Source organism: Pimephales promelas, chromosome 21 (genome assembly GCF_988280905.1).
Source record: "Pimephales promelas chromosome 21, fPimPro1.hap1.1, whole genome shotgun sequence".
In the NCBI taxonomy this organism is placed as follows: Eukaryota; Metazoa; Chordata; class Actinopteri; order Cypriniformes; family Leuciscidae; genus Pimephales; species Pimephales promelas.
This window is the reverse complement of record NC_142789.1, coordinates 13648278-13665737: the sequence shown is the minus strand read 5'-3', so window position 1 is coordinate 13665737 and position 17460 is coordinate 13648278. Positions and strand designations below refer to the sequence as shown.

At 37.8% G+C, this 17460-nt stretch overlaps 1 protein-coding gene across 8 annotated transcripts in view; it reads right to left on the bottom strand.

Moving 5' to 3' along the window:
* The window catches only part of nlgn1 (neuroligin 1), a 393533-nt gene that overhangs the window by 202648 nt on the left and 173425 nt on the right, over positions 1 to 17460 (bottom strand). For 6 of the 8 annotated variants that reach the window (XM_039657612.2, XM_089125044.1, XM_039657610.2 and 3 more), the window contains one exon: positions 3888 to 3947. The exons of the other annotated variants lie outside the window; for them this stretch is intronic. In XM_039657612.2, the coding sequence (XP_039513546.1) occupies positions 3888 to 3947 (60 nt within the window). The remainder of the gene's footprint in view (positions 1 to 3887; positions 3948 to 17460) is intronic. 8 annotated transcript variants of the gene reach the window in all.

The following is a 17460-nucleotide window of genomic DNA, read 5'->3' as shown; positions in this document are numbered from 1 at the left end:
GGACGAGCCTTCGCATCTAAAGCTGCTGGCCTTGATCTCGCCGCCTTCAGTCGCCGTACCTGCTGTGCTTTCCGGCGTTTATTTCCTTTTACTCTGCTGAGTGTGCCAAAATAGCGAAACTATTGAGTAAAGGGGCCATAGAGCCTTTATCTCAAGCTCAGAGCGAAGGGGATCTATACAGCAAAAAAAAGACGGGGGTCTCAGACCCATTGTAGATCTAAGATAGCTGAACAAAGTGCTTGTGAAACACCAGTTCAGACTCACAACCAGGAAATTCCTTGCACAGAATTGCCAAGGGGACTGGTTTGTCAATAGATCTGAAAGACCCATATTTCCAAATACAAATAGTGCCACGCCACAGGCGATTCTTGAGATTTGCCTTCGAGGGCCAGGCATATCGATACACAGTCCTACCTTTCGGGATGTCCCTAGCACCCTGTGCATGGAGGCGGCTCTCACATCCCTGAAACTTCGGGTCATGTTATTTTTGAACTACTTTGACGATTGGCTGATTCTAGCTCAATCACACTCAGAGCTCATTTTACTCGAACATCTCGAGAATCTAGGTCTCAAAGTCATTTGGGCGAAAAGTTTGCTGTCTCCCAGTCAGAGAATATCTGCCGGAATGAAGACTGAACATTCAGCGCATCATGAAATCCTTCCGCTGAGGCACTATAGTCCCGCTCAAAAGGTTTCAGAAAATGCTTGGTCTCATGGCCTCAGCATCATCTGTACTCCAGTTGGGTCTGCTTCGCATGTGCCTGCTGCAGTCATGGCTAAAACTGCGAGTGCCACCTTGGACAAGGGCCTCCAGTCTTTTTTTGCCTCAAGGTTGATCAGAAATGTGTCTCAGCTCTGAAACCTTGGAGAGCAATCGACTGGTACCAGTCAGGGGTAAACCTGGAGACTTTCTCAAGTGTGGAGTGGATGGGGAGCACTTCTCGAGGGCAGACTGTTCTTTGGCCAGTGGTCAGAACGGGAAAAGCTTCTACACATAAACTGTCTGGAAATGATGGCAGTCCATAACGCGCTTTTATTTGTCCCCAGATAAAACCTTGTCTTGGTCCTCTCAGACAACATGTGGTGGCCTATATAAATCGTCAGATTGGCGTCAGGTCCTGAAACCTTTACAGGCTGACGGAGCGCCTCCTGATCTGGGCTCAGCACAATCTGCGCTCATTGAGAGCAGCACATGTGCCTGGTCATCTGAATTTGGAATCAGACAGACTGTCCAGACAATGTTCCAGCAGAAGAATCATCTCTGCACCCGCAACCGGGCCTACTTCTGTGGGAGACATTCGGCAGAGTGCAGGACTACCTTGTTTGCGTCCCAAGAAAATGCTCACTGTCCCAAGTTTTTCTCCAAGAGCAGGGATGCACGTCTGGCCCTGCTGCCCACTCTATGCCTTTCCCCCCGTCTCGCTCCTACTTAATGGGAATGATGCTTCTAGCCTCTCTTCTCAGAATCAGGGGATGTGAGTCCCTGGTGTTTATGCACTGTATGAGCCACGGGCACCTGCCCTTGGGACTTTGGTGATGGATTCCAGCACACACGGCATTTTACACTGTGTTCCCCTAGCGTAAGATATTATGCAGTAGGAGAGAACCTCTCATAAGAGAACGTACTCGGTTACTAACATAACCTCAGTTTTCTCTAGAAGAGGGAACGAGTACTGCATATCTTTACCATGACTACAACACGCTCCGGTTCGCTTTGGCGATGAAAAATCAGATCATATCAGCCCATTGAGCTGTATTTATAAGCCCAGGCCATGACAGTCTCGGCGGGACGTGACGTGGTGGGCACGAAGCGCCCCCATTGGTTCTGACGTCACCAAGGGCCTCTCCTGCCACAGGACAGCCAATAGGCACGCCAAGACACCTTGCCTACACTCTTAGAAGAAATGGTTCTATTTAGAACCAGAAATGGTTCCATCCCCCGCTTCATATATGGAACTCCAAAATGGTTCTATATAGAACCATTTTTTTTGGTAAAAGGTTCTATTGGCCAAGTATGGAACCCCAGGGTTCTATATAGAACCCAGATGAACCCTTTTTTTAAGAGTGTATAGAACCTTTTAGGGGTTCCAAATACGTAGAACTGATAGAACCTTTTAAGGTTCTATATAGAACCTTTTCTGCTAAGAGTGTATGGTTGCATGCTGCCACAACACTTTTCACATTAATTCAAAATTAAGGATAATTTTTGGCTTCAATATCTCGTGGAAAAGAGTGTAAGATATCACGCAGTACTCGTTCCCTCTTCTAGCGAGAACCGAGGTGACGTTAGTAACTGAGTACGTTTCTGGAAATAAGTATTTTAGTAAACAAGCTAGCACAAGCTAAAACACAACAAAATCAAAGATTTAGCACAGGAAAATGCTAAATCATTGTATGTGGAATGGGCCATGGTAACAATTAAATACATTCTTCTAAACTGTTCTGTCACATATGTTGCATTCGAAAGCGATTTATAGCTTATTATTAAGTTAGCGGGTTTAGCTGTGGTTCATGACTGTTTTATATACTGAAAATTATAGTTTGTTTTGTTTGGAGAGCAAAAAAAGTTTGTTTGTATAGTTTGTTTCTGTACGTAGAGCAAAAAAAGGTGCAGGTTGAAAGTTTATCACATTACGTGTTTGAGCAGATCCTCGAAAAGAACAATTGGGAGCTTTCCACGCGCACACACAATTGTTACCATCAAAGGAACTGTCGATCACTGGAGACTTCTTAATAGATTCACAGTTGTTGCAGTCTTTGGGAAGCTCTTGGTTTTGAGAGGACTTTTTTTATTGTAGCTTGATGCATGGCATTCTCCAATAAGAAGAGACACCTGATGGGTGGCTGTGAGTATCCTGAGAGAAATTCAAACCAGGCCCCTGAAGACACCAAGTCCGAGTCTGATGTCATCGATGAGTGTTTCCCCAGTATATCGTCGGGCATGCTTTGGAGGATTATTCAGTCGGTTTTCAAGACAGTTCATGTGAGATACTCTGTGGGATTCTCACTGTATATTTGTGTTGCTGTAATCTTTTGATGTGCAGATCAAAGCGAGCAGGCTCTTTCCTGGTTTTAGCCTGTTCTAATTGGTTCTTATTGCATTTGATTATACAGGAGACAGTCTTCACTGTGCTTCAGTTCTGACAAGAACAAGAAAGGAAATGTTTTTATCGCATACAGTCACTCAGGGATTATTATCATTAGATTTTGTACCTCTTTTACAGTCTACAGCCCAGGCATTTAATCGATGTGTTAATTTGTTGTGCATCTGTATAGATTTTTTGCACGACCACTAAACATCGGACAATTAAAAGTCGTCTCAGCGGCTGGACAGTAATGACTATCGATGCACAGTCTGATGGAAATGCAGACATGGCGGTTTTGATTCCAGGAACATACAATGTTGCATAGGAAATTTTTGCAGGGGGCTTCCGGTTAAATTTCGGAAGATTACCAATCGGGGATTTTTTTTTTTTAATATTTGTTTTTAAACCAGGGGATTACCTCAGAATTGTTTTTTTTTTTAAAGGCAGAAGGGTTGAAAATCATGCACAAAAAGTGTTAAGTATTAATTTTTAGGATTATTAGTTTTCTTTTTTGTTTGCTTGTTTTTGGTTTGTTTAGGTGAGATGCAACATATAAAATTAAAAGGAAATTATAATAAAAAATATTCAAGCAAGAGCCTATGAAGGGTTATTTACAATTATATGTATCTGGAATGACGGGAGACAGGTCACATCAAGCAAAAACGACAAAACACATCCAGCAAAAAACGAGCAAGAAAAAAATCTCCACTCTCAAAAATGGACAAGAAATTTAAGAAAAACAAAGAAGAAAAAACTGGAGGGTTCCTTGTCATGCATATCAGTTTGGCATCAAAAAAATACCTTCATCCTCAGCACCGTCATTATCAGCTAAATCATCATTCTGTTTCTTTGAAAGAGGACCTAGGATCAAGAATGGAAAAGATGGAGCAGAGAGAAAATACAAGAGCAAACAAGCCTTCAAAAAGTGCTTCAAAGACACAAAGAACTCGCATTGAAATCCTCGCTTTTAAAAACGACACCGTATTTAACCAAAAATTTCTGAAGGGAAGATATAAACTAAAACTGAAATGAAATAAACATTTGTAGAACTACAAAGGTGCAAGATAGAAAAGAAGTTCTGGGCCTTACATAACTCAAAACAAGATATTTATTTTAAGTTAAAAATATGTCTTGCCTACTCATCAAGGGGAAAGAGTTGTTTTAACAGGGTTAACAACTCAATGCTGCTTTTTGACTATGAAAAATATGTTTAAACATATTTCCCTAGTTTTTGCATGGAAATAATACACAGAATTTTCCAAACACATTCAACAGCCTATGCACTGCGTTGTTATTTTACACCAGAAGCCATCTGAGGGTCATTATACAGACCATAACTTAGTATTTTACAAATTAATTAATTCTTAAAGGAAATATCCAATTGTGAAATTACTGCACCATGTTTGCAAGTACCAAAATTAATAATTAATACATTAAAGAGCATCATAACCATGAAGGGGTTAGATATCTACATGCTCACTGTTGCTTTTTTTATCAGCAAAATGACACAAAGAAGCACAGCAGAAATAAACAACTCAAAAATAACAACGCAAGTCAGAGGCCGGTGAAGATAAATACTGTTTTCTGGCTTATTATTTTCAGTAATATTTTTTCAGACAATGCAGGAAACACTCACACGCACACACGTACAACAAACACGGATGAACTTGTGCATGCAGGAAGCGCATTTAAAATAAGCCAGCACTGAGCCAAAGGTTTCAGTGCTCATGCAGTGGTGTGTGTATGGTGTGTGTGTGTGTGTGAGAGAGAGAGAGGCAGGAGGATTGGGGTATGAAGCAGCTCTCTCAGCCAAAAGTCAATCTGTCCATTTAATCAGACAGCTGGGGCCAAAACTCATGACCCACACATTCTAATGGACCACACAGGGGAAGGGAGAGGGCCGTGCGCTGCATTGCGTCCATTTTATTTTGGTGAATCACTGTTTTCTGGTCTGGGCTACGACCTTTGAAACTCCAGATATTGGTTGGAAAAGACAGCTGCTGTTTTGAATAAAAAGCTGTGTTATTATTTGGGACACTACCACTCAGATGGTCTCTGGAAAAAAATAAACACTGTGAATTTGCATACAAAAACTGTAGCTAAACACAAGAGGTAAAGGTTCAGTTCAACAAATCGGGTCATTTGATGTCCTGTGTTACATGAAAAATAAAAAAATAAAAATAAAAATGGAGAAGGTGAGACAAGGTGACACATTTGATTAAAAGTACATTTGATACCATTATGAGTGATTAATGGATTTTTCGCATTCAAAATCAAAATCATTGCGGCAAACTCAGTGAAAATCAAAGATAAATATCAGGTTGGGGCAAGTTATCACATGTTTTAAATATTTAATATTTTTTTCTAAAAATGATTGGAATATTTGTTGGACAAAACAAAAACGTGTTCACTAACTTGTTAAAATGGACATTAAATGGTAGATTCCAATACCCCAATGTGTCCATATATGTTACAATATGCAATAACTGTAACCTTCACAAGCAGATTCAATAATAACAACAAAAACAATTAAATTAAGGTTAAATGTTATGCATATTGTATTATTATTCCTTTCACTGAAGTTTACCCAGAGGCATAAATTTCTTAAAATTAAATATAAAAATACACTTTAAAAGTTAGGAAAAGCATCATTGGTGTCTATGAATTCATGTTGTTAAGTGATTTTATCACCATAAGAAGCCCTGCAAAGAAAAAAGAAAATAGACTAAATCCTTGTCCGACAACACAACTAGCCCAAATAAGCTCACACAATAATACCAACTATAATGAAAATGACCTCAATATCCCTGTCTTGCAGCTTCACAGTTCTACAGCTTATTACAGAGAACGATTTTTATCAGTAGATAATTGCTTTGAGAGTAGTCTTCATTAGATAGGGTGGAGATTTCGAGCGCCGCCCAGACTCTAGCTGACATGAAGACCAGGGGTGAATTGAAGAAGCAGACAGGCAAAGGCAGAGATCAGGCCAGACTGAGGCCTGGCTTAGAGTTAATCTTGCCATCAGTACAAAACATGTTTGCGAAGACTGACTTTCTCGAAATCTCAAACAGACCTACTATGGGAACTTAGTGTTTACATCAGATGGGCAAAAGCTGTCAAAATGAGACTCCACAGAAGAATATCGACAATACAACGCCTTTCATTTACTGGATGTGTGTATCATACACTGACGCTTTTGCTGAAGCTTATACATCCAACGCACATGGCACCCTTTAGCGTCAATATAACACGCACAGAGTATGGGTAGGTTTAGTTCTGGGGTAGGGTTAGGGTTAGACCACTAGGAGGCGCCTTCTGGCCCATATATATCTGTGTCTCATATTGACGTTAAAGGGTGCCATGTGCGTTGGATGTATACGCATTGGCAAAAGCGTCAGTATATGACGCCTTGGAATAAGAACGCTAAAATACTAGTACTCTTAAAGGGATCGCTCAGCCAAAAATGAACATTTTGTCTTCACTTACTCACCCTCAAGTTGTTCTAAACCTGCATGAATTTCTTTCTTCTCTTGAAAACAAAAGATATTTTGAAGAATAAGGGTAGCCAGTAACAGTTGATGGACCCCATTGACTTCTGTTTACTCAAAAAAAAAAAAAATGAACTAGGAAGGTTGTGCACTTTACATAATATATTTATATATGAAGAGTTCAGATGCAAAAGCCTCTAAATGCCATTTGAAATTTTCTTCTAAAATGATCATTTTTATCAAGCTTGTATATTTAAGTTCAGTGATTTCACTTAAATGGCAATGAATATTACCTATTAATTGTCATTTAAGTGAAATTACTGAACTTAAATTTACAAGCTTGATAAAAATGGTAATTTTAGAAGAAAATTTCAAATGGCATTTTGCGAGCCGACTGCCATTTTGCCCGAACTTAATTTGATTGTGTTCAATCTGCTTAAATCTACGAACAACTTAAGTTTACTTAATCCGTTTGTGCTGGATTACATGATTGATTTGTGTTGCCTTAACTGAAACTGGGCAGTGCTTTTAGTTCCCAGCATGCTTTGCATATGGTTGAATTCAGAGAGAATAAATGTTAAAATTAAGTGTTATTTTATGTTGTTGTTTTTTTTTGAGAAATTTAAAAAAGGGGAAGACTTGATAGTGTGTAATAGTGTTTAATGTTATATTACATTGGAATTATTAAACCATTTAAACTACAGTGGGTTACCATTGTGGAGAAGAGTGGAGCATTTTGTTTGACTGTCGACTGATTTCATTATTTTCTATTTGGATTAAGGAGCATGTAAATCTTAGCATTCAAGATGCTAATATGTGCAACTGCTAACAAATAGCTAGCTAAAGATGAGTTTAATTAAATGTCACTGAATCAAATGAAATATAAATAGCTGAATGAATATAATAAAATGCCTTTGAATCATGTCAGGAAGCCTTTAAAAATTCACGTTGAGACTACTAATTGGGTAATTTGAAATTACTTAATTCCATTATGTTGAAGTTACATGAAAAAAAAATATGTTTGTTTAACATAATCCAGTTATGTGGAACCTGTTGACAAATTAAAATTAATTAAAGCCAACATACTGTATATTTTATATTGGCTTTAATTAAGATATATCTTCTTTAGTTTTCAGTAGAACAAAGAAACTCATGCAGGTTTGGAAAAAACTTGAGGGTGAGTAAGTGATGACAGAATTTTCATTTGTGGGTGAACGATTCCAAATACGAACAAACAAAACAAAAATGGAGCAAAAACAGTTGTAAGCAAAGGTTTAGGATTTTGGTTATTCATAAAGTGGAATCTGTACTCTGTATTTGGGTCAAATTCATTTTAAGGGAAAGAGAGGGCAGTGCCCTCACTATAGCTGTGTCTGAAATCGCTCCCTATCCACTATATAGTGCACTATATCGGGTGTCGGCCATTTTGTAGTGGTGTCCGAATTCTGAGTGAACGACATCATTCCCTACATTCATTCACTACTTTTACCCACAATCCTCTCTGAATTCGAGTGTACATTCGATGTACACTTGCTGAAGCCCTATTTCCCACAATCCAATGCGGAGAGAACTGAGCGCGCATGAAAGTGCGGCACAAGTTTAAACCAGAGATTACATTACATCCAGTGGAGGATTTGAAAAATATCCGTTAATCGTCGTTTTGAACATAATAATAACTGTCGCCGGAGGGCGCTCGACGACACGTCATCTGTGAACGTGAGAGTTAATGTACAATTTCAGTCGATGAAACTACAAAGCTGGCACGGAGGTATAATTACAAAATAAAGTCATTATGATTGTAATTGTTGTTAATATTATTTTATAAAGTAGGTAATGTAAGATAAAAGGAGTTTTATCAGTACGCGTGACGAAGCCTTTTCTGCGACAGCTCCAACTCTCCGACGCACAGTGTAAACGTCAGCGTCCGAATTCACTCACTTCATCTCGTTCACTCCTTGCAGATATAGTGCACTCAAATGCCATACACTATATAGGGATTAGTGAATGAGTGAACGAGTGAGCGGTTTCAGACACAGCTTATGTTTTCTGGTCTGGGTTGTGACCTTTGTGACGTTGAAAATGACAGCTTTTGTTTTGAATAAAAAGCATTATTAATATTTTGGGCTCTCTCCATTCTTTGGGGGGACAAAATGTATTTGCATACAAAAACAGCGGCTAAACACATAAATATCTATACCGATGAATCAGGTCATTCAACCTCGGTGTTACACTAAAACAAAAAGCTAATTAGTGAACCTAGTGTTTCCATCAGACAGTGAAATACTGTCAAAATAAGACTGTCAGAATCAACTCGCCATGTAAAAGCCCTTCTCATTCTGTAATGACAGGATGTCTGTATTTATATCTCATCAAATCGATCCGGATCCATTATGAGACAAAGCTTTTATTTAAACCGCATCGTGTCTCGGTTCTCTTGAAGCTTGGAAACGTCGCGAGGATTTATTCCATTCACTAGCTTGTCACTTCATCCCTGAGAGGGGTTACGGCCCCGGCTGGACCCCTCGGTGCGACCTCTACAGCTGTGTTCACCTCAGTCTCTTTCTTTCTCTTTCCACCAGGTTCCAGTCTGTTGATCAAAGGCATCAGGGTTCGCTGCAAATCCACTGCGTGACCACAGCTACTGCGAACCGACCGTGTGTCCAGTAGGAAGCGAAACGCACACAAACAGACTCCACAATCATGCGCTCTTTCCCAGTCATAACAGATTGATTTATCATCGTTCAACTGGCACTGACTCGCAAGCTCTGCCTACAAAAGCATTTCCATATCCGTCCTTACGCCCGCATCGATTGCTATTCACCTCTGACTGATAAACTGCTACTTCATGCCCGGCCACTCTTTAATGCAGTGCTCCGGTAGGATACACCCGACCGCCGGGACTCCGGGATGCTGACTGAGTAATCGATGCTCGGAGGTGGACTGAGTTGAGATTGAGCCCATTGACACTTGCGTGCATTTGGAGCCACATGGAGTCACTTGTATCTGACGAGACCGCCTCGATGTCGATTGCAGTGTAAATGCTACTGAAGAGGATGGCTTAAAGTGTATTAGTATCATGAGCCTTGGCTGTGCCCTGCATGGCAGAACGCAATAAGCACTGATGAGTCTAATCACACACTCAGTTGAGATCTTAGTATGATGTATGTATGCTTTGCTGGGAACACATTTAACTCGGCGCGCCCGGGTAGTTTACTCACTGAAAGGCCTGGGAAAGACAAGGGTAGTAGTAAATCTCACAAAAACGTCACTTATAAAAAGGGAAAAAAAGAAGGCTGTTTGGATTTTTAAATAAACTAAAGCCTGATTTTAGGACGTTTATGACTATTAACACATTTCAGAACTGTATTTTCTGTATAAATGGTGATTTTGATTAGATTCTCGATTATTTAAATCAGCTTAAAATGAATACTAACATAATGAATAAATATATACAGTGTATATATATATATATATATATATATATATATATATATATATATAATTCATTAATTTAATATATTACATATATTTTACATTGTTACATTACAATATTTTTCAATTACATTATTTAAAGGTGCATTGCGCAAGTCTCTGAGTTTTTGCAGAACTATGCCCCCTCTGGCGACAAGCGAAACTGCAACCAGAGGTGTGTGTGCTCATGGATCACACGCACGCTTGCACGAGCTGCTCATAACCAAAGGAGCATCAGTCGCACAAATCTTTTGTTACAGTCATAATGTCTTCAGAGGTAATCAAGTTATAAATCTGCAAGTTTTTTAAAAAAAATATATATATATATGAAAGGAAAGGCATTTGAGTAAATTACACTTATGTGTGAGGGGAAAACGGGGGTAGTAGAAAACTTCAGTTTTTGTTTCCAACTTTCTCCATGTTGAACTGTTTTATGTGTTTACTGTATGACTGTATCATTATGGAAACATGTTCAGGAACAATTTAAGTTATTACTTTGTATAGGATCCCGTTTGAGCCCTAGAGCAGAACGGAGATCTCTCCATTTTTTGAAAGCCTTCCCGATGTTGACTCTTGTCTTTTTCCAATGCCTGACTGACTCCAATTTGGCCCTTTTGGTGGCACTTGACAAAAGTTTTATTTTCTTTGTCTTACATTGAGTTTGCGTTAGGGTTTGGAATGAACTACAAGCCGGTCTCTTTGAATCCATCTTCTACTTTTGTTGAAAGTTGACTAAAGTTTTGTCACTCGAGTTGAGTTCACTGATACGGAGAATGGCGGCGAATACACAAACCTGCAAGACATAGCCAGGTAAGCGTGAACGCGCATGACGCTCAAATTCGAGCCCGAATCCCATATTTATTTTACTGTACAGTATTATAGAGGCAATCACAGTTATCAGAGAAATGAAATGTTGCGCAATGCACCTTTAAGGATTATATTTTATTTACATTAATGAAAATTGGGAAATATGATTGTCATACAAAATATCAGGCTTAATTTTCTTCAAAGAGCCTAAATCGACTACTTAAAGCATGTTGAATGTTTTTGTAAATGATTAATGAATGCATGATATTTTAAAGAAAAAAAAATAACGGTTTGACAAATACTTTTGTGAGATTCACTCAGGACTGTGTGAAATGAAAATCTCTCCAATGAAACTGTCCACAGGAAGAAAAAAAAAAGTAAAGCTAGAGTAAACAAACATATGCATGCTACACAAGCTGCCCTGTTTTGCCGTTCTACCATGAGTTGTTCTTTTAATCTTTTTTGATGTTATGAAACACGAGCTTGGATCTAGATTCTCTTTGTTTCTCATCTGTTTTCCAACAGCAAAGACAGAAGAGCAGGCTGAGGACTCTCTCAAAGGAAAACATCCTCTAGCCACACTTGGGGATGTATACCGGGGCACAAAGTGATACGAGTGCTTTCCCCCGATCCCTGCCTAGTACAAGGATTCTCACAAATCCTGGCAAAACAAGCCCCAGGCTTGAAAACATGCATCATGTAGCTAAAAGCTTTAGCAGCCGCTCCCATATACTAGAGAGAGAGGAAGAGAGAGAGAGAGGGGGAGAGAGAGAAATCAGTTGGTCAGGTGTTACACTTTCCATGATTAAGGAATTTGTGGTTTAGTACACGATAGAGCACTTGCCTCGAGTACCTTATTGCTTTTATAAAACGGTTCCCACACTATAAAAATAATAAAATATTAAAGTAAAAAAGAAAAAATTGAAAATGAAAAACTTTCTTGACGTAAAATCACTAAAAGCCTTCCTTCCGCTAGAAATAAATAGTCCCTGACCGTGGACAGCAACAATGTTTCAATGCGTAATATGCATGATCAATAATAAAAAAAAAATGATCAAATAAAAACAACATGGGAACTGCAGTGTTGCGCAGTGATAAATATGCTGTTGGGTGAAGCGGTCATAGCAGTGTTTTATCATGAATAAAGCAGAGCTATTGTCCAATCAAATTCAAGGATTGGAACTAACCGTTTTATAAATATGATTTGGTCATTTGTATTAGTATTTGTTTTGTATGTTTTTTTTTGTTTTGTTTTTTTTGTTTATAGTTTTTGAATGTAATTATTTTATTGTTATTTTAGAACATGGTTCCTCAAATTCGGCCCTGTCCTGGAGAGTTTAGACCCTGAACAAAGTCATCTATCTCCAATTTTTCTAGCAACAATGAAGACTTTGCTCAGCTTGAGGTGTGTTCTCTGGTCCTATAGGACCGGATTTAAGGAACCGTACTGTTTATTAACTTAAACTAAAATTTAGTGTGGTAGAACTCGAGACCGGTCTCGAGATCTCTCTCTTTTTTTTTTTTTTTTTTTTGATGGTCTTGGTCTCGCATTTGTACTCGGCCTTGTCATAGTCTCTGAATTTTGTCGACCGGTCAAGACCACAATAGTGGGGACATTACTAAATTGCCAGTCCAATGTCTGATTTATTTGTTAACATCATTCATGCGATTGGATGTAAATCTGCTTTAAATGCAATCAATAACATTATTTTATATTTTAATTATATATATATATATATATATATTTTTTTTTTTTTATTATTATTATTATTATTTTTTTTTTACGGTTGTGTCGGGTTAAAAATATATGGGGGATTTTCAAAAATGTCACCAAAACTAATAAAAAATGAATTATATATACAATATATATATATATATATATATATATATATATATATATATATATATATATATATATTAAAAACTTATCGATTTTATACAAACTCGATTTTCGATTTTCTTCAATCCAAAGGCGAGTTTTGTTTTTATTTGATTGGTAACTTGGTAACTCTTTTTAGTGTATTATTCCTATTTTTTTTTTTTTTTTTTTATTATTTAAATAAAAGACATTTCTCAGGCAGCGATTGTGGATATTTTCATATTTTAGATGAATTAGAGGAGTGCTGGCCTGGTCTTGTTCTTGCCTTGGTCTCACACACTGGCCTTGTGTTGAGCCCTATTTCTGATTTATAATATGTATGAATTTACTTTCATGCATATATATATATATATATATATATATATATATATATATATAAAATTTGCTTTGTTTGTTCTTTGTATGCCTGCATGTAAATGTATACATAGCATATTATAAATCAGCAATTAAAAAAAAAATGAATAATTCAATTTTAATTTCAAAATCTGTTAATGTATAATGACAGAAACAAACAAAGAAAAAACAAACAAACATGCAAATCAGAATTTTACTGGCCCAAATTATAGTAACAAGGTTGCTCCTTGTTGATCTCATACAAAACAAACAAAATCATGTAATAATTAGTTTGACTTCCTGAGGTGGACAATAATTGCCTTCTGACATTAAAGCACTTCACGTCACTACTGAATTTTGTTGAAAAAAAAAAAAAAGAATTAGATCTAAAAAAGTTTCAAATCTTAGTCTCTTCGTGGCAAGTACTAATAAAAACAAAAGTGAAGAAACACAGCGAACCTGATAAATGCAAAGATGTGTTTCTGCACTTTTCATCCACCTACACTGACGGCTTACATTATTGTGTTAGCAGAAGCGAAGCGAGGGATTGTGTTGTGTTTCTAGCAGGCACTGTCAGGCATGCATGCGTCGACTTCCCATGTGGCGACCGTGTCAAAGGAGCATCCACCCCAGCCGCACAGCGACACTGTTCTACATGACAGCAGCATGTTGACAGTCTTTACACTTCCCCCCCATTTTTCCCTGTTTCTTTCACAACGTTTCCCAATTCAGTCAAAAGACAAGGAAAAGCAGCATCAAAGTTCAATCCGTTGTCAAAATATAATTCCAACCTTCAATAACACCTCATCATGAATGATACCTCCCCCTCCCGAGACAATGAAATACATGGTGGGCGTATGACATTCCTGTACAAGAAGCCCTCGTGAACATTTTGTTCCCTTCGACATGGCTGCCGTTGTGTGAAGAGTTGCCACTTGGTCACAATGAGCTGAAACTACTGACGGAAATTTCAATATCCAGGCCATGAGCGGGGGATGATTTTCTCAGAAAGCCCCCACTGAGAGCAGGGGAAAGAAAAAAAAAACAATCGCAGAGACCAAAATGTCACTGCGGCCTCAGATTGTAAGGTGCTGCTCATTAGAGAGAGAGAGTGACAGGACTTAAACGCAGGTAACATTTGTGAGGGAAGATTTCATTAGGAGCTGTCAAAGTCGTAACAGTCGAGATGACAAAGCTCGTAATGAGCCGGCTACCCGTCAGGGAGTAAAAAGGAGTCCACAGGACAGAACTTACATGCAACTTCCCTTCGAAGAAATGGAATGCATGCTTGGCTTTAGCTAGATTAGATGAGTGTTGTTTCTGTTAAATATACTAATCATAACCCCCTTATATCTGCAAATATATATATATGACTAATTTAATCCTATGCCAATAAAGCCTGCTTGGATGCAGGCAAACCTATTGCCAAAAGGGATGATGTATGTTTGTAGGCCAAAAACCAAAACCGAATTAACATTTTAGCACTTGCAGTTCCATTGTCCTGAAGCCAATGGGGTTTTAAATATGCTTTTGGTTAAATAGCCTATAAATAAGGACTGTGGTTATACAAGCTCAAGATAGTTTCAAGATCGATTCTATGATATACAGTACACCAGTAATGTGATGACCAGGTAAACAAAATACAGGTAGATATAGGCTACTCATGTTGTCATAACTTATTGATAATATATATATTTTTACACACTGTAAAAAAAATATTGTTAGTTTAACTTAAATAAGTAACCTGGTTGCCTTAAAAATTTAAGTTCATTGAAATGGAAAAATTGAGTTAATACAATGTAGGAGATTAATTTAATCACCAGAAACTCAAAATATTATGTTATCTGAACTACATAAATTATTTAAGTTGATTTGACAAAAGAAAAAAAATGTTGTGACAGAGCAGCATATGTATTTACATTGCTTGAACACATTTTGGATACACTTGGATATTTAAGGCATCAACTTTTTTTTTAATTTTCCACTTTCAAAGCCAAACTTTCAGGTAAAATGTTTTAAACTAAAGTCTGAAAGAGCTGTCAGAACCTTAATGGTGGTGCTGTTGATGGTGGTGTTCATTAATAGCCTACGTTTAGTTTTTACTTCTGGTGATTGTTGTGCACATTTGTGAAGATTATGGCTACGTTCACACTGCAGGCTGAAACGACCTAATTCCGATTTTTTTTGCCCCAATGCGACCTGTATCTGATTTTTTCATGACAGTCTGAACGACACAGATCCGATCTTTTCAAATGCGACCCAGGCCTCTTGGGTATGTGGTCCAAATCCGATATGCATCCGATCTTTTGAAATGCGACTTCAATCTGAACGGCCGGGTCACATATATCCGACCCGCACGTCATTGCACGCACCTGTAGCCAGCCAATACACGCTAACTCCAACGCGTTTCCTCACTGTTATGGGCCACTGCAGACGTGTCTCTTCCCCAGTGTTGTGCCTGAATATTTATATATAAAATATATAAAATATTTAAAATATTTTATATTTTCGCGTATCATGTTATTCACGTTCGCCCAAAATAAACATACTGTATTACTGCCTGATGAACATTACTGTGAACACGTTCATTCTGGTGTCTGTGAACGTGCGCTCTCTGTCAGTATAACTTTGTACAGTAGGGTGCCAGATATAGAGTCTTCCAAGCGAAAACCTGGCTAAAACACATGTAAACATGCCTTAAAATGTAGCGAATAACCACCCAATCTGGCAACACCAGCCACCAGTGTCGCACCGCGGCCGCCGGTGACAAAGCAAGGAGCGCCGCGGACGCGCACTATCAATTAAACGGGTTTTATGACGAGGTCGGTGAGGATCGGAAAAATCGTACATTTATGTGCAAACTGCCCGTCGATAAAATAATTATTGTCTGTTTGCATATGGGCTGTGGCAATAATAATAATAAAACAAAAGCTCGCAACATATGAAAAAAAAAAAAGAACTATTCCGCAAACAACAAGTGACGTCGTTGACCGTTGATTACTCTTCTGCGCATGCGGGTCACTTCTGGGTCATTTCACGTTCACACAGGAGATCACAAAAGGTCGCATTTAATTGGAAATGTGAACGGCCTTGCAAAAAATCGAATTTTTTCAACAAATCGGAATTGAGCATTAAGATCTGCAGTGTGAACGTAGCCTATCATGACGAACAAAATGTGTACACTGTAAAAAAATATTGCTGTTTTAACTTAAAAAAGTAATTATCCTGGTTGCCTTAATATTTTAAGTTGATTGAACTGGAAAAAATGAGTTAATCGTCAAAATAATAAGTTATCTGAACTAAATAAATTATTTGAGTTGATTTGACAAAAGAAAAAAAAATGTTGTGATAACAAATCTTGAAAATATGTTTCTTTCAGTGTAAGAATAATATTTTGTTGGTCACAGATCTTATTTAGTGCAATAATATAAAACCCAATGGAAAAAATCCTATTGGGTTTTTTGTATGTCGAGGAAACTGGGGTGGTCAACATCTGTGATAGCCTACAAAAACGCGTCATCGAGATCCATTAAGGTGGTATATCATGGTGGTTAAAGATAGAGTCTGCTTGGGTGGCAGGTTCAAAACGGTAATTATTGTGCCCTTGATTGTGGCATTTATCCCCAGGTTGTTCCAAAGGGATTGACCCTGTATAACATTACGAGTGCAATTGGTAATGGCAGAGTCATGGTCCATGTGGTGATAAATATTTGCTATGTTTCATAGATGTATTTTCAAGGACAAGGTTGATCCAAACACTAGGCAGCATAATGGAGCCTCATAAGATTTTGTTGCCGAAATTGAAGGCATTTGAATGAAACATTTATTACCAGAGAAATGTCGATTGTAAATATATAGACTACTGAAACAAAGTTTCATCTGATGTGGTTACCATCTAATGACAAATGCACTGCTTTACCCAATTGCACATTTTTTTGTGTTTTGAGCTATTAACTTATTACTATGTAGTCTCTCTCGGGTGTCTCATGTTCTGCTTGTGATTTGCCAATAATAATGTTGCTACCAATGAAGAGAGATCCAAACCAGTCCATTACGAGGTTCCATTTAAGTCATGATGCAGTGGTGGAGGAAGTATTGAATCTCAGTACTTAAGTAAAAGTACAAATAACCAGATAAATATTTACTTCAGTAAAAGTAGAAGTAACACAATGACAACCATACTTAAGTAAAAAGTAAAAAGTACCTGATTTTAAATGTACTTTAAGTATTAAAAGTAAAAGTACTTGCATAATAATTGATTCTCTTAATGACTATTTTCTAATGATTAATAAAACATTTAATTCTAACTCATTGAACCTAATACTCCTATAATGATGTTCAATAATGATGGAAAAAAATTGTTGTCACCATTTCTGAAACAAGCTTGCAATTAGGC